This window comes from Ornithodoros turicata, unplaced genomic scaffold (genome assembly GCF_037126465.1).
Source record: "Ornithodoros turicata isolate Travis unplaced genomic scaffold, ASM3712646v1 ctg00000945.1, whole genome shotgun sequence".
In the NCBI taxonomy this organism is placed as follows: Eukaryota; Metazoa; Arthropoda; class Arachnida; order Ixodida; family Argasidae; genus Ornithodoros; species Ornithodoros turicata.
The window spans coordinates 208,727-233,459 of NW_026999421.1; the positions used below are offsets into that span (position 1 = coordinate 208,727).

The 24,733-nt window shown below is 46.0% G+C and overlaps 2 protein-coding genes across 9 annotated transcripts; both read left to right on the forward strand.

Moving 5' to 3' along the window:
* Positions 1-68: 68 nt before the first annotated feature.
* LOC135375789 (zinc finger protein 271-like) lies at positions 69-19,238 on the forward strand. Of its 8 annotated transcripts, XM_064608431.1 has the most exons (8): positions 147-169; positions 500-624; positions 1,238-1,322; positions 2,128-2,211; positions 2,334-2,572; positions 4,146-4,298; positions 8,586-8,738; positions 16,642-19,238. In XM_064608431.1, the coding sequence occupies exons 5-8, from the start codon at positions 2,362-2,364 to the stop codon at positions 19,089-19,091; spliced, it is 2,967 nt and encodes a 988-aa protein (XP_064464501.1). In that variant the 5' UTR covers positions 147-169; positions 500-624; positions 1,238-1,322; positions 2,128-2,211; positions 2,334-2,361; the 3' UTR covers positions 19,092-19,238. The 8 variants fall into 8 exon arrangements, with proteins under 8 accessions (XP_064464500.1, XP_064464501.1, XP_064464498.1 ...); XM_064608430.1 differs by lacking the exon at positions 1,238-1,322 and having other exon boundaries at positions 69-157; XM_064608428.1 differs by lacking the exon at positions 1,238-1,322.
* On the forward strand, positions 19,106-23,973 carry LOC135375773 (zinc finger protein 429-like). Its single transcript, XM_064608410.1, has 4 exons — positions 19,106-19,168; positions 19,373-19,826; positions 23,089-23,277; positions 23,504-23,973. Exons 1-4 carry the CDS (start codon positions 19,106-19,108, stop codon positions 23,971-23,973), a joined length of 1,176 nt encoding a protein of 391 aa, XP_064464480.1.
* Positions 23,974-24,733: the final 760 nt, after the last annotated feature.

The window sequence follows — 24,733 nt, forward strand, 5'->3', positions numbered from 1 at the left end:
AAATTTTTCAAGATACGTGCCATAAAACGGAATTCTATTGTTCTTAGACGTATCATCATATTTTATCTCTCTTCACACCACGGCGTACCATCATATTTCATCCTTTTTTTAAAACTCATGCAATCGACACCACTCTTTCCTCCTTCCTTCAATGGCGGTAAGCAAGCATGTAAACATGATCGGTACAAACTTTAAAGCTTCTAGTACGCTTCTAGTAATGACAAAGTAGCTTCGAGTGTCACTTAGAAGTAGCCTTTACTGTTCACTTCGAGGCAAAAGCAACGTGGGTATCTGTCAATGGAGATGACATGGGAATCTTCACTGTTCACTGACTGACATGACGCGCGTAAATCTAAATCTGTGCTGCGCTGTGTGTTGTGTCGTCCTTTGTTTGTTTCCCGGCACTGTTTTTTAAAATCGCTTTTAAAGTGTAAATCTACATACTCCCTGTTATTGTTATTGATGTGATCTTTTGTTCAGCGCTTACATACTGCTCTAGGATCATCTGGGACGAACAACAATCGGGGATAAGCACCCGTCACAAAACAACCCCAGTGAACAGGACACAGACACCCATGCACAAGCAAGTGTGAAAAACGAGGCTTCATCTTCAGAAGTTCTACAGTGAGTTCTATCTAGCCGTGTGACATCGGCCTGCGGATATAATTAAATGTTGCAACGGGTGTTCTAATTTTTGAAAGCGAGTACTCAAAACTACAATGAAGCCTGAATACATGTACCCTTGAAAGGAAAGCTATCAGGACTGGTTTTCTTTGTGCGACTATAAACAAAAAGAACTGCATCAAGATTAAGGTGCACATGCTAACATGTCCTCTGGTCTCTGCATAAAAACATCCGTATAACTGACAGAAAAGATTCTCTAAAAAGAATTTGAAGAACTGTCCCCATAGGGCAAGGCATGTGGTATTGGTATCTCGGCCACATCACCTTCATGGAAGACTTTGACTACTCTCGTGTAGGTGTTTGCCAGGCTGTCTTCCCCAATAGCCACCGGTCTCAGTATTCTAGTATTCCTAATTGGTACTACACAATCCAAGGTCCCTCTCCAAGCACACACGGTCGCAAGCTCATGAAAATATTTTTTCTAAAACTGCATTACGAGCTAAACTCTAGACGGAAGACATGACACGTGACCGTGGAATCAGCGGACGAGGTGGATAGCATCCGGCGGAATTTAACGGAATCTTTTCTGTTTCCGTTACTGCCTCTGTTTCAGTTTCCGTTACAAGTAGGGATGGGCCAACAGAATCCCTGAATCCTAGGCAGGGGTTCGGGAATGCGAATTCCAATTGCAATAAACGGCGAGTAGAATCTTTTGAATCCACCGACCGCGTTTGTTTTTTGTCTTCTTTTTCTTTTTTTTTGCACGTCATGATTGTGCCGAAATCCTGATTGGCTGATGGCTGGTTTTCTCTTTCGTCTCTTTATGTTGCTTCAGACTGAAACAGTTTTAGAAAGAACTCTCGGAACTAACTAGGAAAGTTACTTTACAAGTTGTAAATTAACGTGGCTTGGCTTTTCGATTGCTTCCAGATTTACGGAAAGAATGCGGACTTGGGAGTCGATCTAGTTATTTCCCGTAGTAAACGAAAAACGTGTTACATAAATTATATTTCGGAACGAGTATACGGATATATTTTTTCCCTGAAAACGAAACTATTATTCAGTTAGTTTTTCATTCAACAAAAATATCAAATTCTGCTTTGAAACATTCTACAGGGTGTTTATGTTTAGCCTTTACAGAATCTTCGTAACAAGATTGCGAGAGCAGTATAGATGGCGTCTTTGCAGCTGAGTTATACGGCTAGGCAGACATACGGTCGAAGAAAGTGTGCAACTACCAGACGCCTAATTATCAAAAATTACAAATCCTGAAACACGGTGCGTTAAAATGTCCATCACCCGAATTTTGATACGCAAATGAGTCAAAACCGCCGCGACTCGGGACGCGGGTAGTAAAAAAGAGGATAGCAAAGGTTTGTGGAGTTTACGGTTCATCCGGTAACATTGGGGGAATCCTGGAAGAATTTGTGTATTTTACTGTATCTCGGGGTTGCCTTTCAACGAGCATCGTGCTTCTTACTTAACAAGAAACAATCTTTACAGGAGATTTAGACAAGAACCCCTCGATGGTGCTTCTTCTGTCTTGACTGGGAACCCATGCAGATACGGCTGACCCTTTGACACGCAGTGAGTTGTCACTTTAATTCATACACTGTTGAGCATTTTTGCTTTGGTTTGAGCTTACAGAAACCGTTTCTGTATTTGTCCCGCTTCTGGTCCCACTTTTCTCATTTTCCTAATTTACATGGGTCGAGGACAACAAACGATTTACTCCTCATGAAGGAAGAGGCAAGACATACTCGTGTCTTTGAGTCTTCACGTTCCATCACCTCGGACTCACAACTCCAAGAAATGCAGCTCCCACCAGAGATGAGTGGTCAGCTCGTGAGAGTGAAGTCGGAACCACCTGATGTTGCATGCCTGCCAGAAGAGAGACAGATACAGCAACAGCGTCACAACGAGTCTCCATCAGCAGCTGATGCTTGTGGTAAAATCTTTCTAAACAATATACTTAAGGTGTGAATGTTTTATGGACGATCCTTGGCAGAACACGCTAATATGGTGTTTCGTACTCATGCGTGTACTGTTATCAATTACATTTCTTCGCCTAACAACTTCGAATTTCAAAATATCCAGTCTTAAAGTGATGAGGACGATATGTGTATGAATACGGGCACTCACCCTTGACCCTTGAGCCAGCTGAGCTGTGGACTAGGCTAATAGGCTTCGGTAAGATGGTGGAGAGAACGTGGCTATCCATTACATGTAGCAGGATTTAAAGTGGCGCCAATGTGAGTGGAAACCAGGAGACAGCGCTTCGAATCCGAATCTTTACGACTGCCTCAGCACTTTTGTAGCGCAACCAGACTGCACACACGCTCATTTGACACGGTGGGCATAAGTAGGATAAGTAGGAGCCTTTATATGGAATTTCAGTTGAAGAAAAAAATCTGAAAGCCCCAGCACCTACTCTGTAACGAGCGACGAACCGTCACTGAGGAGCGCACGCACAACATCGTGCCGAAATGCTTCTTTCCACTCGACAAACAAATGTTCGGTGGACCACGTTCAGAAAAGGAAGGTAGGGAAAGTGTGCGCACACACAGAAAAAAAGGACAGACAGACAGAAATAAAGCTGGCCAGGACACACGACCAAAAAGATTTGCCAGCCGCCAAACCAGATGACATCGCCCCTCTATGTTGGCAACACTGAACACGGGCCATATACAGACAGACAACCTACGTCCGCTGTAGCAAGATACTCATTTACACTTCTTGCCCTGGCTAGCCCCAAGCACGATGAGCCCACCATTTTCCATGGCGGACGTAGAGCTGTTGGCTGTCCACCAATTAGGGACGGTGGATTTTAAAAGATTTATTTCTAAGGCGTTTATTCTTCAAGGTTTATTTTTCGGAGCCTGTTTGAACAGTGTGGCTTTTCTTATGATTCGCATTTATGGGTGTATTTTGCAAGTTTGATCTTTAACAGATTTATTTTCGAATGTTTTGTTCTTACACGATGTACATATTTCAACATCATCCCATTGGATAAGGCGCAGAGAGCCTGCAAGAAAAAAAAATCGCGTGTAAGCTGTGGCTAATACTCTAGGATTACGGTACATCCTGCATGTCCTTCTGTGAAGTGTTGTAGAACAGGTGGCAATGACCAGAAGCCTTGGTATGATCAATATGTTTTGCATTTCGTGCAGCAAAAGATAAGGAAAACAGTCACAACTGCCATTTACGGTGTTGTTGCTGCGGATAAAACCGATTTGTTCATTTTCTTTTTGCGCTTTCAGTGCTACAGCTGAAAAAAATTAATTTATAGTGTCGGGCCTATAATGGCATTTTCCGTGCCTAAATCAGGATTTTTACCTTAACACCAGCTTTCTCACCCCATATAGTCACTGTGTATTTCTAGTTTTGTCGACTGACAGTTTTGAATGCAGTGTGCACGGATAGGTTAAAACAGAGTGCGATTAGTTTCAAAAAGGGGATGGTGATAAACCGTCGCATGAGATTTGCAACATGGCTTACTTCCGTTTTTTGTTTTGCCGCAGGAGTTACGGCTGGGATGTGTCGCATTAAAGAAGAACCTCGAGAGGAATCTTCCAATGAACATCCAATCATAGAAGTGAAGACAGAGCCGTATAACGTTGCCGTCTTGAAGGAAGAGGACCAGATGGGACACAACTCCGATTCAACATCGGAAGGTAAATACAAGATGTTAGAGGGAATTTATATACCCAGGCTCTCGCACGGGCAGTCTTCAATAACCATTGAAACCCACAGCCATTCAACGTGTGTGTACTGCCACCCACTGTAACCAGTCAACGATTGAGAGTCAGTTAGATGCGATGCTCTTTGGAAGGTTAATGCGTTGGTGGCGCTGTGCATGGGGGGCTCCCAATGGCCATTGGCTACAATGGTGATTGAAGACTGCCTATATGACAGGAATATTAGTCAACACCAAACCGCATGGCATCATACAGACAAAAAACAGGGATGCAACGGAAACTCCTTCAGTTTTCTGCTCATCACACACCGGCTGTGCACGTTGATGTTTATGCTTATTACTATTACGTTGATTAATTATTACGATTACGATCTTTGAGATAACGGTACCTCCAATATTAAGATCAAATTTCTGTTTCCTGTCATCTCACCCGTTGGAGCACATGTGAGCAGGACATCAATATAACGATAGTCGTGAAAGTGCCTGTCTGCAGTGATGGGCAGTACTTGAAGTACCAAGTACTCAAGTAGTACTTTAAGTACATTTCTCTGTACTTGTACTTTACTTTAAGTACATTTTAAATCGTGTACTTTATACTGTACTTAAAGTACTTTTTTTGAGTACTTTCCCATCAAGTGTTCAAGTACCCAAATTTGGACTCTGACAAAAAATCACAAAAGAGTATCAAAAATGCACCCGCTAAAATGACAACATGAAGACAAAAACACACAGATAGGGCTATATATCTGAGTTTTCGTCTTCTTGCATCAGCGCTTCTAGTGAAATGCAATAACAAGATTCCCAGTATGACATTTTACCAAATCAGATTTTTGTGCTTTTAAAGAGCATATTCGTTGAAGCAAGTCTGTTGTTGCGAGGCTTGAAATGTTGAAAAAGTATCAACTCTTCTATGATTGAGTAAAATGAATTAGGGGTGTGCGAGTACTCGAATTTTCGAATACGAATCGAGTAATATGCTATATTCGGTTGATATTCGCAAGGGATATTCGCTATTCGCAATTTTCGAATATTTTTCGAGTATCTGCCCACCGGCAGAGATGCACGCGAAGACACCCGCGCGTGCTGCTAGGCTGGTAGCGCTGCGTGGTGACGTCACCGCGCGTGAGCTTCCTCCTCGCGCTCCTCGCCACTCCTCTCCCAAAGCGAAACCACGTGCAACTGGTGAAACCGTTGAGACGCAGTCACGAGTCGCGCAGGGCATGGCATGTTCGGCTGTGTGTACAACTGAAAAACTGCAGGATGATGGACACGGTTGTGAAGTTGTGCAGGATGACGCGGCAGCGAAGCGAACAAACAGAAGCGCCGTGTGGGACTACTTCCAAAAAGAATCGGCAGTTTCTGCTAGTTGCAACCGGAGCTCTGCGCGCATCCAGACACATCGGGGTCCACAACCAGCCTCGTGAATCATCTGAAGCGACATCACCTACTTTATGCTGAGTTTAAGAAGAAACATGAGGCTAAGAAGGTGGAACAGCAAAGAATCGACAAGTTCGCCACAAAGAGACAGCTGCCACGTGCTCGTAAAGAAGCATTGGATGTCAAAGTGGTACGCATGATAGCCCTAGACTACCAATTGTACAGTGTGATCGAGGATCGCGGGTTTCGAGAACTTCTGGCCGAAGCGGTACCAGACTACTGCCCTCCTTCAAGAACGACGCTATCCCGGACGCTAGTACCGAAACTCTTTCACGACACAAGGAGAGAAGTTCAAGCAGAACTCAAAACCGCCTTACAAAATGGTGTTGAGTCCATGTCATTCACGTCCGACATGTGGACGTCACACTCGAACGCCAGCTTCATAAGCCTAACGTGCCACTTCGTCGATCACAGCTTTCAAGTGAAGAGGTACAACTTGGACACGCGTAGTTTTTCGGGAAGGCATACTGCGACGCAAATATCATCGGTTCTCCGCGACATGGTGAAAGACTGGAACATACCACTGGATAAATTTCCAATCTACATCCAGGCTAGCACGCAAGTACCTCGCCATTCCAGCAACGTCAGCTTCCAGTGAACGGGCATTCTCAGCAACAGGAAATGTTGCTACACCATGCAGAGCTGCCTTACTCCCTGAGCATGTCAGGCAGCTGACATTTCTGCACGACAACCTGTGAACAACAACTGAACAGAGTATTCCAGTGTGCTTAGACTGAACTAAGAAGTGTTGTGTTAAGTGTACCTCAGTGTGCCAAGACTGCCTGAATTTAAAACCAAGTGAAGGTTCAACTATTTCAGTGTGTTTGAGAGTCTCCAAAATGTACATTTGTGGAAAGAAAATAAATAAGAAATGTGTGACGTGTTAGTTCTTATTACTCGAAAGTATTTGAAATCCTGATTCCAACTATTCGTACTCAATTCGCAGTGAACTTTAGATATTCGAAAACTATTCTCAGTGAATTTCAAATATTCGAAAACTATTCGCAGTCTAGAATTTGGTACTCGCACACCCCTAAAATGAATGGAATGCAAACGCACACACACAATATGACACTGCAACTGGGAGCACAATGACTTGGTCAATTGTCATTTCAGCTCTCCCAATGCAAGGTTCTATGCTTTTTTTATATTGTTTCCTTCATTGGCAATTAATAATCAATTTATATCACAATGTGTGATTGCATTACACCATGAACACTCTGAAAGACACACATGCTTTCATTTTTACATTTTGCATTTTTTAATTGGTGACATGGATTACGTTGCTGCATATCACAGCTGTATAAAAATGAAGGCTTACATCGTGTTTCATCCTCTTTAATTTTCTTCATATTCTTTTTGAAACATGTTGTATTTCAAAAAGCAGCATGGAATACCCAGAAATGTATAATCTCTGTTGGCTTGTACTTTTTCCCTCTGAAATTATCTAGCCTCCTATACCCAAAGATTAGTATCGGAACACCACACTAGGCGGGTGATCTTGGATCAGTCAGCGTATAATACCATTTTGCATAATCACAGCACAGCTGACCTCGCTACATGCAACTGCAAATTATAACATCTGATTAGCACTTAACCTATAGGATTTGATGGTTTCAGACTTAAAGTTTTGCCAAAAGAGCAAGACACGGATACTAAACAGTGATATGCAAACTGATACAAATTAAATTGGCGATGTACTTGATGAGTACTTGAAGTACTTTGCCTAGTACTTTGTACTTCACTTGAAGTACATTTGCAATTGGGTACTTTGCACTGTACTTGAAGTACTAATGACACCAGGTACTTGGTACTTTACTTTAAGTATAATTTTGAGGTACTTTGCCCATCACTGCCTGTCTGCATATGTATATGGAATTTCAGTTGAAAAAAAAAAATCATCCGAAAGTCCCAGCATCTAGTCGGTAATGAGCGACGAACCGTCACTGAGAAGCGCACGCGCAACATCGTGCCGAAATGCTTCTTTCCACTCGACAAACAAATGTTCGGTGGACCACGTTCAGAAAGGAAGGTAGGGAAAGTGTGCGCACACACAGAAAAAAAGGACAGACAGACAGAAATAAAGCTGGCCAGGACACACGACCAAAAAGATTTGCCAGCCGCCAAACCAGATGACATCGCCCCTCTATGTTGGCAACACTGAACACGGGCCACATACAGACAGACAACCTACGTCTGCTGTAGCGAGATGCTCATTTACACTTCTTGCCCGGGCTAGCCCCAAGCACGATGAGCCCACCATTTTCCATGGCGGACGTAGAGCTGTTGGCTGTCCACCAATTAGGGACGGTGGATTTTAAAAGATTTATTTTCAAGGCGTTTATTCTTCAAGGTTTATTTTTCGGAGCCTGTTTGAACAGTGTGGCTTTTCTTATGCTTCGCATTTATGGGTGTATTTTGCAAGTTTGATCTTTAACAGATTTATTTTCGAATGTTTTGTTCTTACACGATGTACACCTTTCAACATCATCCCATTGGATAAGGCGCAGAGAGCCTGCAAGAAAAAAAAATCGCGTGTAAGCTGTGGCTAATACTCTAGGATTACGGTACATCCTGCATGTCCTTCTGTGAAGTGTTGTGGAACAGGTGGCAATGACCAGAAGCCTTGTGACCATAGTAGAGTAAGACCAATACGTTTTGCATTTCGTGCAGCAAAAGATAAGGAAAACAGTCACAGCTGCCATTTACGGTATTGTTGCTGCGGATAGGTTAAAACAGAGTGCGATTAGTTTCAAAAAGGGGATGGTGATAAACCGTCGCATGAGATTTGCAACATGGCTTACTTCCGTTTTTTGTTTTGCCGCAGGAGTTATGGCTGGGATGTGTCGCATTAAAGAAGAACTTCGAGAGGAATCTTCGAATGAACATCCAATCATGGAAGTGAAGACAGAGCCTTATAACGTTGCCGTCTTGAAGGAAGAGGACCAGATAGGACACAACTCCGATTCAACATCGGAAGGTAAATGCAAAATGTTCGAGGGAATTTATATACCCAGGCTCTCACACGGGCAGTCTTCAAGAACCATTGATACCCACAGCCATTCAACGTGTGTGTAGTGTCACCCACTGTAACCAGTCAACGATTGAGAGTCAGTTAGATGCGATGCTCTTTGGAAAGTTAATGCGTTGGTGGCGCTGCGCATGCTCCCAATGGCCATTGGCTACAATGGTGATTGAAGACTGCCTATATGACAGGAATATTAGTCAACACCAAACCGCATGGCATCATACAGACAAAAAACAGGGATGCAACGGAAACTCCTTCAGTTTTCTGCTCATCACACACCGGCTGTGCACGTTGATGTTTATGCTTATTATTATATCACGTTCATATAATTATTACGATTACAATCTCTGAGATAATGGTACCTCCAATATTAAGATCAAATTTCTAGTTCCTGTCATCTCACCCGTTGGAGCACATGTGAGCGGGACATCAATATAACGATAGTCGTGAAAGTGCCTGTCTGCATATCTCGATCAGAGTTCTCCCAATGGATAGTTAAGCCACGACCTCGGTACTAGATTATAACGATCATGTCATAATCGGCAACCCCTATGAGGAGCCCTTGAGTCCCTAGAGCCCAATCCGTTGGGGGCGCTATTCATCTGCACGCGAGATCTGCATCACGATTGGATGATGGAAATTTAAATTCTGAACGCACAGAAGCGTATGCACGACTATTGTAGCAGACGACAGCGATAGCGCCTATGAAAACGCGTAGAATGATTATGATAATCAACCTCAGAATGAAACATCTGTGGAATATCCAGCGTTTGTACAGAAATACTGAGGTAAATTGAAGTACAAGGTATTGTATAAGTTGAGGAAGCAATAACTCGGACGATGAGTAGCGCCACCACTACGCTCCAATAATGTGGCATGGGAAGGGGTGCCTATAACATGGTCGTTGTAATCTAGTAGGTCGTGAGTAAAACGCATCTGCGCATCACCGCCTGATGTTAGATAGGGCTCGATAGAAGTTGAGGAGGATGCGCCCTCTCCACATTGTTCTATCCCCCTTACCCAAGCAGCACAATGTACTGAAAGTCGAGTGCAATAGGGGTGGCCGGTATGCGTCTTATCAATGTTCTTTAGTTTCATAAGTGTGTTCAAGGTCCTCCACCTACCTGTCCACCCCTATTGCACTCGATTTTCCGTACATTGTGCGGCTTGGGTAAGCTTTTCGTTTCGTTTCGTTTTTTTTTTTTTTTTTTTCATGTTCGCTCTGTGCTACAACGGTGTCTGGTTCCCGGGTGTGTCTTACCGAGAAAACAAATGCAGATCGCCCTGAAATTGCACGTGCTTGGAGGAGCTACAAAACTTGAGTCGGCAGACGGTTGCGTGTTGCCACCGAAACGCGTGTCAGCGGATTGTCCGCAGTTGAGCTGCGTCCTTCTGGATGATGCAGTTCCGATGGCGAGAATGATGATGTCTATGGCATTGGATGACGAGTAATGGACAAAGTCGTCAATCTCAAAGCATGCGTGGGATGGAGAGCCTCACAGTGATGTCCTTGGGGAAAAGCTTTTGGCTCAGAGCCTAGCTGAGGGGCTCAAATGCAGCTTTAGAGCTGCGCAAATCGCTTTTCCACTCGTAACAAAGGCGCGCACGGTCTACCTTTTCGTCGACAGTGTTCTACCTGCACCGTTCTTCTTCGTTTATGTGATCCGAACTGCCCATTTTGTACAAAGTTTGTTTTGGATGACAGCTCCGATATACAGCCATCAGATTTTGTGTACCTGTCAGTATAGTAATCAAATGGGGTAAGCTTTTAAGCAGATGCTCTCTCCTGCGGAAAATTGGCAAAGCTGGATGCGCAGACTTTCACCGCATGTGTTGTGTTTCCAACTGCGAAAGGCAACCATGCATGTGACCGAAGGAACCAAGTGTGATACCCAAAACGCACCGATGCAGGATCCACATCGCGCGCAATCGTGATTAGGCAGCGATTGTGATTGCCCTCAGATGCCGACAAAGCGAGTCTCTGTGACAGAGATCAACAACGCACACACTTGTCCACCGTTTGCAAACGTGATTACACACACTTGAAGGAAGGTTGGTGCAGACTCAGAGGCTTCCTTTCACCCTCTCCTTCTTGCTATTCGCACTGCCGCTTCAGGGTTGGCAAGATGGCAGCGATGACACTAAGAAAACAACGCCGACAAACACTGAAACAGATGAAATACCATTTGTATTAATGAGAAATTACTTCTTCAGAAATTATGGGCGAATCGAACGTGTGCTGCCATCTCGACAGAGTGTCGCGCACTAAAATATTTGCGAATTCGGGCTGAATACAAATCAACAGATAGTCGTGGAACTCTACAAAATGTGTCATTGACAAGGGTCACGCCAGTACTTCTGTTTTGACGATATTTTATGCCGTTTTTGAGCGCTGTGTGAACAAACGTTCTCTAATGTCTTGCGCAGAAGCGATTCCCCCTCAAGGTGAATTTCGTTCAAGTAGACATTCTGGATCAGTGTTTCCTTTTAATTTGAAACTTCAGCGGGTGGTGTGCAAAGTTTCGACTAGACGGCTGGAAATGAACATCATGATCACAAACGTCAAGTGCTAATGGTACGGCATGCTCAGCGGGATTGCACCGATCCAGATTGTGTGTGACAGTGCACTCTGGGTATAAAATGATGTGAGCGCAAACTTTTGCCAGGACAACTTGTAATTCTGAAGATCAGCTTAAACTCTTAATGCTGTAGCTGAACGCACTAATACCAATACCGCTGTCACAAGGGCCGTCTTCAACGACCATCGAGATTGATGGCCATTGAGGATGCACTTAGGGCCGCCTAGCGTGTAATGTGTCAGCCTAGCAGGAAACATTGGATCCAACGCTTGAGAAGTTGACGCGCCTCCCACTTGATGGCTCTACTTGCTCTTTCAATGGTCAATGGTCGTTGGTTTCAGTGGAGACTGCCCATGTGACACGGTAATAAGATTGGACTGATTAGATTAGACATAAATTTCGATAAAAGAATTGTATGCATTCATTTCGGTACGCCAATTGGTGCACCAAGTTCTCTTTTCTTATTTTTAACGTATCTTTGACCCGTGCGGAGCTCCCGGGCAATTGGAATATAGTCAAGGTTGTTCCAATTCCTAAAACAGGTTGCAAACTAAACATTGCAAATTACCACCTGATATCCCGTCTGAGCACACGTAGTAAGGCATTAGAACATATGGTATACAAGCATATTTCCAAATGTCTGGAAAGTAAGAATTTCCTCTCTGCCACTCAGCATGGCTTTCACCGTCGGCTTATGTCCATTGCCCCAAGCGCCGTAACACGCTATGCCAGAACGGATGCTTGTTACCAAGAATATTGAGCTCAACTTACAAAGAATCGTAGGCCGCAGGGCTTAAAATTTATCCTTGTCGCGTTCTTTTCATTGGCCCACACCCTTATCACGTTATTCTATTCTTTTACCGACCGTGCGGGAAAATACTGTCTGACTGTGCTTTCCAATCAACATTGACCTGTCATGTTCATTGACCTCAACTCCAAAATGCAGGGTATACTGCTGGACTGTCTGCGTACTTTTGTGTCCACTGGCGCACCGTCCCCACTTTATGCCAGAACTGAAGTTTGTTACCGATAATAATGGGCCCAGCAGCAAAGTGCTTTTTCTTTGACCTTTTGTGGACGGTGGGAAAAATTAAGGAAAAACTTTATACACAAAAAACAAAAAGGAAGCTGATGTTCGGGCGTATGAAGCTATCTTTTGTACCCTGAGAGAGTCCATGATCAGACGGTTCCGCCATGTAGAATGTCTGTCCACAACAGAGAGTTGGCTCTTCGGCTACGAGCCTGCTGGGATACGAGAAGTGTTTGAATAATCAGCGTGTTTGAAACAGCGGCCGGCCCACCCAACGTGAGTGTACGTAGCCCTCGTTAACTGTAGAAATAATCTCTTACACGAAGCGCTGTCAAAAAAAGAAATGACAGCACTTGGACAAATTCTGTGTTACAACCAGGTTCATCTTAGAAAGCAACCATCTCTTTTTAACAGAAATGACGTAAGAGAATTGTCGGCTTTTCTTGGACTACGCTATGCGTTACAAAGTAATTTGGTTAGTCAATAAAAATGAGATGTTGATTTGCCACCTGCATTTGTATTCTACTTATACCGCACCAAATGAGTCCCTCGTATTTCGATATGAGTAATTTCTGCTTAGCAATGTTAGAGTTAATGACGGTAACACAAAGGGGTCAAAAGATCTAAGCTAGGCGAACTCTCAGACGAGTCAAGAGATCCAACCGGGTCAAGAGATGCTCAGAGTCGAGAGATCAGTGGATCTCTTGACTCGATGGATCGATCTCTTCGTGTGGAATCGTAGAATACTAGAACCGACCTCCTTTGTTGTACACCATGCTGACCCCGGAATATGGGCCACAGGGATTGTGGCTTCCTCTGTGGTCTCCTTTGTCCCACAGATTAGTCGCGTCATACTGCCCACGCTTATCTGCGAGTTTAGCTTTCCTGCCCGAAAATTTTCAAAATGTTCCTAAAAGCGAGTCCTGCGGCTTATCTGCGGAGGGACCTATACACGTGAAATTACGGTAGATTAGACATAAATTTGAATAAAAAATTGTATGCATTGATTTCGGTATGCCGAGTTGACAACCAGGTACCTTTTTCTCATTTTTAACGTATCTTTGACTTGTGGTGGAGTTCCCGGATGATTAGAAGATAGCCAAGGTTGTTCCAATTCCTAAAATGGGTTGCAAACTAAACATTGCAAATTACCATCTGATATCCCGGGCACATGTACCGAGCACATGTAGTGAGGTATTAGAACATATCGTATATATAAGCGTATTTCCAAATATCTGGCAAGTAAGAATTTCTCCTCTACCAGTCAACATGGCTTTCGCCACGGTCTATAAGCACAGTGAACACAACTCGTGATCTTGCTAAAGTGCAGGACTGACTGCTTTAAATACACGTTCTTTCCTCGAACCGTCGAAGAATGGAATTCTCTGTCATATGCTCGGGTCTCACACCACAGTGTCACGGCATTTGTGAAAGGCCTAAACGTGTTTTTTTTTGTTTTTTTTTCCATTTCCATCTAACAAAAGATGGCGGTGGCCCTGGAAAAAAAGCTACAACAAAGTAGCTTGAGGGCATCTGGGGGCCGCACTGACACTAGGCAGCACTGTGCAGAAATACAGTACACAAGTATGCAGTACACAGTAAAGATAAATAATGCACAAGAATCAAACACACATTAGCCTATACTACATATTCTCATAAACATAAACTTTATGTAGTAAGTACAAATATGGCACAAGAGAATAGTGAAAAGGAAGATTATAAAATAAAAGCACTCAGTGGAGCTCAGTAAGTAAAAAAAAAAGCATGTAAAATTTACAGCAGTACCCATACACTTTCTGTAGTATGTAGAAACAGAAGAACAGTGAAAAGAAAAAAATGATAAAACAGAAGTACTCAATACAGGTCACTGAGTAAAAGAATCGCACAATCGCAAATCGCACAAAATTTGCTACGACTTTTTGAATTAAATTTAATCAATTAATTAATTTAAAATACTATGACATCGTAACTGTTTATGCTTGCATGTTTTCAACCCAACTACATGATGCAATATAGTATGTGCCTCGTAAATTATTTTGGACTTTCTCTGCCCCTCCTACTTGGACCCTCTTAGGGATTGTAGTAGCATTTCACAAGTAAAAATAAAATTTAGTGCTCCGTATGTGGGATATAAGCAACCGTTAAGGTCTTATTTTCTCGAACATTGGGGGCACCAAAAAAACATGAAAAAGTGTTGCTCGTCCTCGTGACCTGTGGATGACGTTGCTGCATTTTCTTTGCCCGGTATTGGACGTGTCGAAGTGGAAGGGTCCATCTATCTTCATGATTGGCACAACGAATGAGAACAACTCGGGTGGCATGGTAAGAGCTTAAAGTGCGACTCCACAACAAAATATACCACGATTGTGACACAGCAGTAACCCTTGCAGTGTCAGGAACATACATACGAAATATCGCATTCCCAAAGTGCGCAGATTTTATTCCAACGAATCATTACGAAGTGAGCGCTTCGCCTCTGTGAAGCAAGAGGGCGCTGGAAGCAACACTGCCGACGTCATCCTGCATGGAAGAATGCGAGCTTCATAGCAGACGACGATGCCGGGTGTCGCCACAGTATGTTCCTCCGGGCGAACCGCTGTGTGCTTTGCATGTTGGTTTGGTTTGGTATTGTCGTCATTTACGAATTAATTACCCTCACAAAATGAATGCGAATGTTGTATTCGGTATCAAGAGAGCGGTTCGTGTTCGGTATGATGCTCACCTAATTTTTTTTTATCCTTCCGTAGTCTCCCTTTAAGGACAGAGCACATTTTTGGTCGGTTAGCATTCTCATTCCGAGATTATTCGTGCTTGTAGTGGAGGTAGTGTCTCTCTGCATGAGTCCCTGACTGCTGATGATCGAACGTCCCTGCCTCGTTCTCGAAGTTGAATCCCTTAATCGCTTTGGACGAGCGTCACTTGTCTTCAGAAAAACAGCTTTCGTTTGATTGCTTTGAAAAACTGTGACTCATCCACGCGACGTTCTGGTTCTGCAAGGGTGTAGGGGGCAGCACTATATGTATTGGAGTGAGCTTCATGTCGCAGTTTGAAGCGAAAAACGTGAGGTGACAGCGCAAGTTTTTAAACAGTTTTTAAAGCTCTAATGCATCGTGTTTGTCACAAAAACAAAGTTACCACGAGATTTGTGAGCGGGCGTTGACACCAGCGATATGTGTCCGGGCAGCAGAGACGAAAGTGGTGACGTCTGAGCTCTTTGAGCAAAGAGGACGATGTCTGTGTGGCTGGTTTAGCAAGCAGCGCTCACTCGCGTTCTGTCTACAAAAATGACCCGCCGTCTGCTCCTCGTGGGTCCCCATTCATCCTCAGGGGCATTCAGGAAGCATTTCGATATTTTGGGTATTGATGAATTTACCAAATACTTTGAGCTTCCTACATTTGTGTATTCTCTGTCATCTTTCTGCAGAATGTAACATCTTCGCCATCTCTTTACATAGAACAGAAATTTATGCGCCAGCCTCTATGGAATGCCACGTACTGCGAAGAAAAAAAAATATCAATTCAGTGAACAAAATTAGGTATTCTTCAAAACGTTCGAGGGGTTAACTTTTTAATCGGGATTTCCTCTACAAGCGACAGGGCTGGCTGAGTGGGCCATCCTTGTTGCAAGCCGTACTTAAAGTCGAACAGATCCTGAAATACGCATGTGCGTAAAAATAAGCATCCTCGAATTTTGATATGCAAATGAGCCGAAGTCACGGTGAGTGTGGTGAAAAAGAGAGCTTACGTTCCGCGTGCACACCAGTAACGAAATATGAACTTTTTTTTTTCAGTCTACTCTAAATGGCTGAGCTAGTACATCTTTAGCCAGTTTTGGCTGGAATGGCTCAACTGTGTCAAATTAGCATAATGGCTCGGAAGCCCTTCCTGCGCGTTCACAGTCACAAGACGGTGGAGATAAGCCGTACATATTTAAGCATAGTTATATGACACTGAAACAAAAATTTACAAAAGTGCTCATACGGGAGAGGAAAAACAACACGCTGTGACTGTCTCAGATTAAGCTCAGGTGGTTCAGTCCGAAAGTCCTACTCTTCATTTCTTGGCAAATGCTGGAGCATGGTGCGAGCTGCGTTGAGCTTGTGGCCTCAATCGTGCACAATGGGGATTATTTGTGGAGATGGAACGCAAACGGCATGACAAGGCTTTGTGAATGTGGCACCACCTATTTTTTCAAAAGTCCGGAGTCAGAAATGCTTCTCGTAATGTCCGATTTGTGAAATTTCAGATGCAAGAGACAGCACTGATACGCTTCATATTAAGGACAAGCCCAGACGCACTTGTGAACAAGAATACTCAGGTTACCCTTCTTCGAGTGCACAGTTCAAGATCAGCACAACAACAGTCGAATTGCAGCCCGACGGCACTGTTGTAGTCACCATGAATGACCAACCCGCTGAGCGACATCGGGACCAGAGCAAGCCACGGGCACTTGCATGCATGTCAAAATCCAGCCTCGAATGCCACAGGTTTGCACACTGTCACAACGAGTCTGAAAAGTGTTCCACTACTCCTCCATCGGATGTTCAGATGGGAGGGATGGGTTCTGGGTGCAACACCTGTCCCTGTGCATTCTCGTGGTCTGAAGGAGACGAGAACCACATGGCATCAGAGTTCAGCATGAGCTGGAACCTACAGCAGCACAACAGGACATATTTATCCAAGAAGCCATACAAGTGCGATGTCTGCCCTGCGGAGTTCACCCGGAATGCTCACCTGGAGCAGCACAAGCGGACACACACAGGCGATATGCCATACAAGTGTGATGTCTGCCCTGCTGAGTTCAGCCAGCGCGGGAACCTACAGCGTCACCAGTGCATACACACAGGCGAGAAGCCATACATGTGCAATGTCTGCCATGCAGAGTTCAGCCTGATTGGGCACCTACAGCGTCATAAGCAGAGGCACACGGGTGAGAAGCCATACAACTGCAATGTCTGCCCTGCGGAGTTTAACCGAAGTGAGCTACTACAGCAGCATAAGCGGACACAAACTGGCGAGAAGCCATACAAGTGCGATGTCTGCCATGCAGAGTTTAGCCAGAGTGGTAACCTACAGCAGCACATGCTGACGCACACGGGCGAGAAGCCGTACAAGTGCGATGTCTGCCATGCAGAGTTTAGCCAGAGCGGTAACCTACAGCAGCACATGCTGACGCACACGGGCGAGAAGCCATACAAGTGCGATGTCGGCCACGCAGAGTTCAGTCGCAGCAGGAGCCTACAGCAGCACAAGCGGACACACACGGGCGAGAAGCCATACAAGTGCGATATCTGCCCTGCAGTGTGCAGCAAGGGCGCGGACCTACAGAAGTACATGCGGACACACACGGGCAAGAAGCCATACAGGTGCGATATCTGCCCTGCAGTGTTCAGACAGTGCTCAACCTTGTCACGTCACAAGCGGACACACACGGGCGAGAAGCCATACAAGTGCGATGTCTGCCATGCAGAGTTCAGCGTGAGAGGGAACCTACAGCAGCACAAGCGAACACACACGGGTGAGAAGCCATTCAAGTGTGATTCCTGCAATGCAGAGTTCAGCCACAACGGGAACCTACAGCAGCACAAGCGGACACACACAGGCGAGAAGCCATACAAATGTGATGTCTGCCCTGCGCAGTTCGGCAGGGGCGGAACCCTGCAGCATCACAAGCGGACACACACGGGCGAGAAGCCATACAGGTGCGATGTCTGCCTTGCAGAGTTTAGCCAGAGCGGTAACCTACAGCGGCACATGCTGACGCACACGGGCGAGAAGCCATACAAGTGCGATGTCTGCCATGCAGAGTTCAGCCTCAGAGGGAACCTGCAGCAGCACAAGCGGACACACATGGGCGAGAAGCCATACAAGTGCCATATCTGCCCTGTGGTGTGCAGCAGGGGCGCGGACCTACAGAAGCACATGCGGACACACACGGGCAAGAAGCCATACAGGTGCGATATCTGCCCTGCAGTGTTCAGACAGCGCTCAACCTTGTCACGTCACAAGCGGACACACACGGGCGAGAAGCCATACAAATGTGATGTCTGCCCTGCGCAGTTCAGCAGGGGCGGAACCCTGCAGCATCACAAGCGGACACACACGGGCGAGAAGCCATACAGGTGCGATGTCTGCCTTGCAGAGTTTAGCCAGAGCGGTAACCTACAGCGGCACATGCTGACGCACACGGGCGAGAAGCCATACAAGTGTGATGTCTGCCATGCAGAGTTCAGCCTCAGAGGGAACCTACAGCAGCACAAGCGGACACACATGGGCGAGAAGCCATACAAGTGCCATATCTGCCCTGTGGTGTGCAGCAGGGGCGCGGACCTACAGAAGCACATGCGGACACACACGGGCAAGAAGTACAGGTGCGATATCTGCCCTGCAATGTTCAGACAGCGCTCAACCTTGTCACGTCACAAGCGGACACACACGGGCGAGAAGCCATACAAGTGCGATGTCTGCCATGCAGAGTTCAGCCTGAGAGGGAACCTACAGCAACACAAGCGGACACACATGGGTGAGAAGCCATACAAGTGCGATGTCTGCCATGCAGAGTTCAGCCTCAGAGGGAACCTACAGCAGCACAAGCTGACACACACGGGTGAGAAGCCATTCAAGTGCGATTCCTGCAACGCAGAGTTCAGCCAGAAAGGGAACCTACAGCAGCACAAGCGGACACACAGGCGATAAGCCATACAAATGTGATGTCTGCCCTGCGCAGTTCAGCAGGGGCGGAACCCTGCAGCATCACAAGTGGAGACACACGGGCGAGAAGCCATACAAGTGCAATGTCTGCCACGCAGAGTTCAGCCAGACCTGGGCCCTACAGCAGCACAAGCGGACACACATGGGTGAGAAGCCATACAAGTGCGATGTCTGCCATGCAGAGTTCAGCCTCAGAGGGAACCTACAGCAGCACAAGCTGACACACACGGGTGAGAAGCCATTCAAGTGCGATTCCTGCAACGCAGAGTTCAGCCAGAAAGGGAACCTACAGCAGCACAAGCGGACACACAGGCGATAAGCCATACAAATGTGATGTCTGCCCTGCGCAGTTCAGCAGGGGCGGAACCCTGCAGCATCACAAGTGGAGACACACGGGCGAGAAGCCATACAAGTGCAATGTCTGCCACGCAGAGTTCAGCCAGACCTGGGCCCTACAGCAGCACAAGCGGACACACACGGGTGAGAAGCCATACAAGTGTGATGTCTGCCACGCAGAGTTCAGCCTGAGAGGGAGCCTACTGCAGCACATGCGGACACACACGGGCGAGAAGCCATACAAGTGCGATCTCTGTCCTGCAGTGTTCAGACAGTGCGGAACCTTGTCACGTCATAAGCGGACACACACGGGAGAGCAGCCATTATCTTACAACCTCTGTCCTGCAGTATTCATCCATAACTCAAACTTGCAGCGTGATACAAGTGTGGTCTCTCCTACGGAATATCACAAGGAGGCACCCTGAGGTGAGAAGCCACAGTGCCGTTTACTAGGAGAGGTTGGCCATTGGGAGGAGCCTGTCCCAAAGCGCGCCATTTGACGTACGTCACACGATGGGCGGCGCCAAGGCCAGTGGCACTATTTTGGATCAGAGCTATCGCCTTGAAATCTCCCATTCAGCCATTTTGGGGCAGAGGCACAGCCTTGAAATTCCCCCGTGCCGCCGCGGGTCGGCTTTCATCCCGGTCAAGTGGGTGGAGCGGTGACGTCTGTGACGTCACGGCGGCTCCCCCATCTCTGGGCAGCAAAAGATCAGAGAATGGCCAAATTCTTCCTATAAACAGCTCTGAGAAGCCATAGAAGAGCATTCTCTGTTCTGCAGACCTGAGGCACAGCACAAACCTGCAGTGTAACAAGAAGACCTACATGGATGGGAAGCCATACAAATGCAACCCCTGTACTGCAGTGTTCATATAGAGCAGGAACACACAAAGTTAGAGAAAAAGCTGCTAGAGCTAGTTCAGCCAGGGCACGAACCTGTGGCTTAACATGTAGCCAGGACACACTTGGGATAGCGACCATACAAGTGCGCAGGGACCAAGTACACTTGAAAGAGTGCCAGTGCAGTGCTGTCACGTGTCCTGAACCCAGAGACCCGAAGAAGAACATGCTCATGCACAGAGAGGGGAAGGCGTTACCGATGCAATCTGTCTCCCGCCGTATTTTACTTGTGTTTGACATTTTGAAACTCGCACGCATGATCAGATCGAGGGTAAAAAGAGTTGGGTTGGGTGTTCACGCATGTGAAACGTAAAAGAAAAAAAAAGAAAGAACAGTGCCGAGAAACAAACAGACCATGAAGGAACACCCACACAGTGGCCCTCATCAGCTAACAAAGGGTAACTTCCATGAACAATACGCATTGCATTGTTTACTGTTTGCTTCTTTATTCCTTTGCCTTTTATTCATTTTTTTCTTTATTCCTCTTTATTATGATGATGAATGCTGCTTTTATGCCTTACATCTCTTCAACTGATAACATGAACAAATAAATCAACCAACCCAAAGAAACAAGAAAATATATCTACAAGACGTGACAACTTGTAAGAAGAATCCCAACAGGTACCTTTTGTCTTACGAGCATTTCTTGTGTAATGCGTTACAATTTGTAACAGTTTGTGAATGACATATCAGGATAAATCACTGAGAGACTATCGTGTGCGGTAATGGAGATTAAAAACTGTGACCTCAGCCTCTAGAACGTTGTTTTTTTTTTCTTTTGTGCCGAAATGGTTGACTTGGACACTGAAACTACTAGAACTACAACTAGGACAACTACTGCTCTACAAATTTGACGATACTGGATTCTTCTCCAATTGAGAGTGATAATAGGGTAACAGGATAGGGTAGGGTATGGTAATAGGATAAATAGGGTCCAGAAATTGGGGCACTAAAAACGATGGGAGTCGCCAGCCACCTGTTTACCTAGTGGCAAGAGCATGCAAGTATCCAAGGTTATTGTGATTTACAAAAGCAGTGACAGAAACTGTCCATCTAATTACCGCCCCATTTCAGTGTTACCGGTCTTTTCTGATCGTTTTGAATCTGATTTATAGATGACTTGCCTCTTATTTTAATAAACAAGACCTTCTCTCCATAGTTAATTTCTTAGGCAATTTCAGGCATTGTACGTATTTGTCCTTTCTATGTTGTTCCAGCCTCAGAACATCGGTTCTCTCATGCTCAACTGTTGCCGCTTGCGTCGATCCCGTCGTATGAATATGTGTATTAGTGAGCAAAAATGAAAGAGTGAGAAGAGGAGAGTGAGAGAGAGTGGCTGATTTTTCCCTTCAGATGACGCGCCCGTGGAAGTCGCTGGGGAGGCGTGTTAGCTTAGCTCAACTGGTAGAGCCCTGGACCGGTAATCCAGAAGATGTGGGTTCGACTCCTACAGCTGGCTAACCTTTTCAGTGAGTTTCATCTATCATGGTCTATGGGCTTCTGTTCTTTATTGTTTCTGAGCCGATTCGCTTCACCCCCCCCCTCTCCCCTGCACTGAATGTGTCACGATCGCCCTGGTGGTTGGAACTCTCAGTTTGAGAGACAGTGGCCTACACCGTATCTCCGTGGCAGTCGTGTTGCCAGACGACGTGGATGACATCACGTGAGGCGCGCTGTGGCACACTGAGTGACTACAGTCATGGCGGAGCGGGAAGGGGCGTCCGCTCGTTGACGATAGTAAAGGGCGTGCGTAAGAATATGAAGCGGCCTGTTCAAATCCAACTACCGATGGGCTATGCCACAATTTTCCGCCGAATGTCGGCGAACTTCTCTCTGAAATCATCCCAGTGCCCACATCAAAACCCTTGTGCCCCACTCCTTCGCTGTCCGCGCTGCTTCTGGGAACATCTGTACGCACCAACATCTAGACAGCAGAAGGCCGGCTTACTCCTATGTCACACAAAGAAGCGTGCTGGTGCAATTCCGTTAACACTGTCGTGACATCAATGAAAGAGCGAACAAGAGGAAACATCAGCAGCTCGAAGAGCTCACACGGGTCTTCTGCTATGTGTTGCTCACACCGAACGTTCCTCCGTGGCACTAATACGTAATCACAAAGAAGCACCCATTATTGATCCTTGCACGTCGGACACGCCTTACAAAAACCACGCTCTAGGTTGTGATGTTCAAGATCAGTAACGTGATGCCAGCCACTATAAAGGAATCCGGTGCTTGTCTTATCATATTTTTGGAGCCGTTATCGTAAAGGCCTTCCGATCTGCCAAATATCATCTAATCCTTCAAAATCTCTCCACTGACCCCTCGTTGCGATAAAGAAACGAAGGAGGGGGTGATAGCGCATCGCGAGAATCAAAGGAACCCTTTCCACTTACGCTAGGCTTCACAAAGTCCAGAAGGTGAATTCATGAATTGCTAGCACGTTTAAAAAACGTACTTATACACGAAAAGAAAAGAAACAGAAGGCCACGACTGTCCTGAATGGGACTCGGGGCATCTGTTTGAAGGACCAGTACTTGACCTTTCAGCAAATACGAGAGGGGGGGGGGGGGCGAGCACTTTAAACTTGCAACTTCAATCTTGCACAATGGGGATGATTTGCGGAGTCTGGCGAGGACAGCGTGAAAAGGCACAGCGAACGTGGTGCCATCTGGTTTTCGAAAATTGTGAACTAGAGATGCGGTTGAACTGGTTCGCCCTCTGAATGTTCGATTTTTGAAATTTCAGGAGCAAGAGAAAGCACCGGTACCCTCCATATTAAGGACAAGCCCAGATGCACTTGTGACCAAGTATCTCCAGGTTGCACTTTCTCAAATGCGCAGTTCAAGATCAACACAGCAGCGGTTGAAGAGCGATTAAACAAAATTGCAGTAGTCACTATGGAAGATCCGCCCAAGGAAAGACCTACAGAAAAGAGTAAGTCATGTGGGCTTGCATGCACATCCAAAGCCAGACTGCAACATCACATGTTTGCACACTGTCACAATGAGTTTGAGTGTCCTGCTAGTCCTCCATCAAATGTTCAGATGGGAGAGGAGGGCTTTGGGTGCGACGTGTGTCTCTCTGCATTCTCACAGTCACGAGAACCATGTGTCGAACCGTACTGATGAGAAGACATAAAGGTGCGATCTCTGTCCTGCAGAGGTCGACCGGAATGCGCATCTACGGCTTCACAAGCCGACAGACAAGGGGGAGAAGCCATACAAGTGTGATGGCTGCCCTGCAAAGTTCAGCTGCAGCAGTGACCTGCGGCGCCATAAGATGACACACACCGGTGAGATGCCATACAAGTGCGACGTCTGTTCTGCAAAGTTCAGCCGGGGCGGGCACCTACGGGACCACAAGAGGACACACACTGGCGAGAAGGCATACAAGTGCTATGTCTGTCCTGCAGAGTTCACCCAGAGCTCACACCTGCAGCGTCATAAAAAGACACACACGGGCGAAAAGCCATACAAGTGTGATGTCTGCCCTGCAAAGTTCAGCCGGAGCAGTGACCTGCAGCGCCATAAGAGGACACACACCGGTGAGAAGCCATACAAGTGCGATGCCTGTCCTGCAAAGTTCAGCCGGAGCGGGCACCTACGGGACCACAAGCGGACACACACTTGAGAGAAACCATACAAGTGCCATGTCTACCTAGCGCAGTTCAGCCAGAGCAAGTACCTACAGCATCACATGCGGACATACATGGGGGAGCAGCCATAAAAGTGGGACCTCTGTCCCGCTTGTCAGCTTGTTCAGCGAGAGCATGAATCTCAAGCTTGACAAGTAGCCATGAGGCACCTGAGATAGAAACCATGCATTTATGCAAGAAAGCATCCGTCCCAGTGTCAATTCCGTTGTCCTCTACCCGGACACCTGAACAAGTACATCCTAGTGCACAGAGAGGCAATGCTGTATGACACCACATTTTATTTTTGATATTTTGAAACTCCCACACATGAACAGACTGAGTCAGTTTAAAAAAAAGTTGCATTGAAGCTGGATTGGATGATGATGCACGTCAAAGACCAACCCGAAGGAAACCCAGTGCCTGTGAAATGACATATATGGAGCGATCACTGTGAGGCAGTTGTGTGTTGTATGAGAGATTAAATGTGGTTGTGATGCTTGTTACAAAATGCGTCAACAGCAGGTTTGGGGACCAGCAACCTGGGGACAAAAAGGGTCAAAATCGCCATTACGTCCTGTCCATCACGTGATCCTCTCTAAAGTTTTGGTTTTGGGAGAGTGTTTCTCGCGCTGCTCTTCGTGTGATTTCGCTTTTCGAAAGTCATTTATTGTGAAAATGTGAGCACCATCGTAGAAACCACGTATATGGTAATGTGTTTCTGTTCCTGCTGCGGCTCTCGCCGAACAGAAAGCAGCC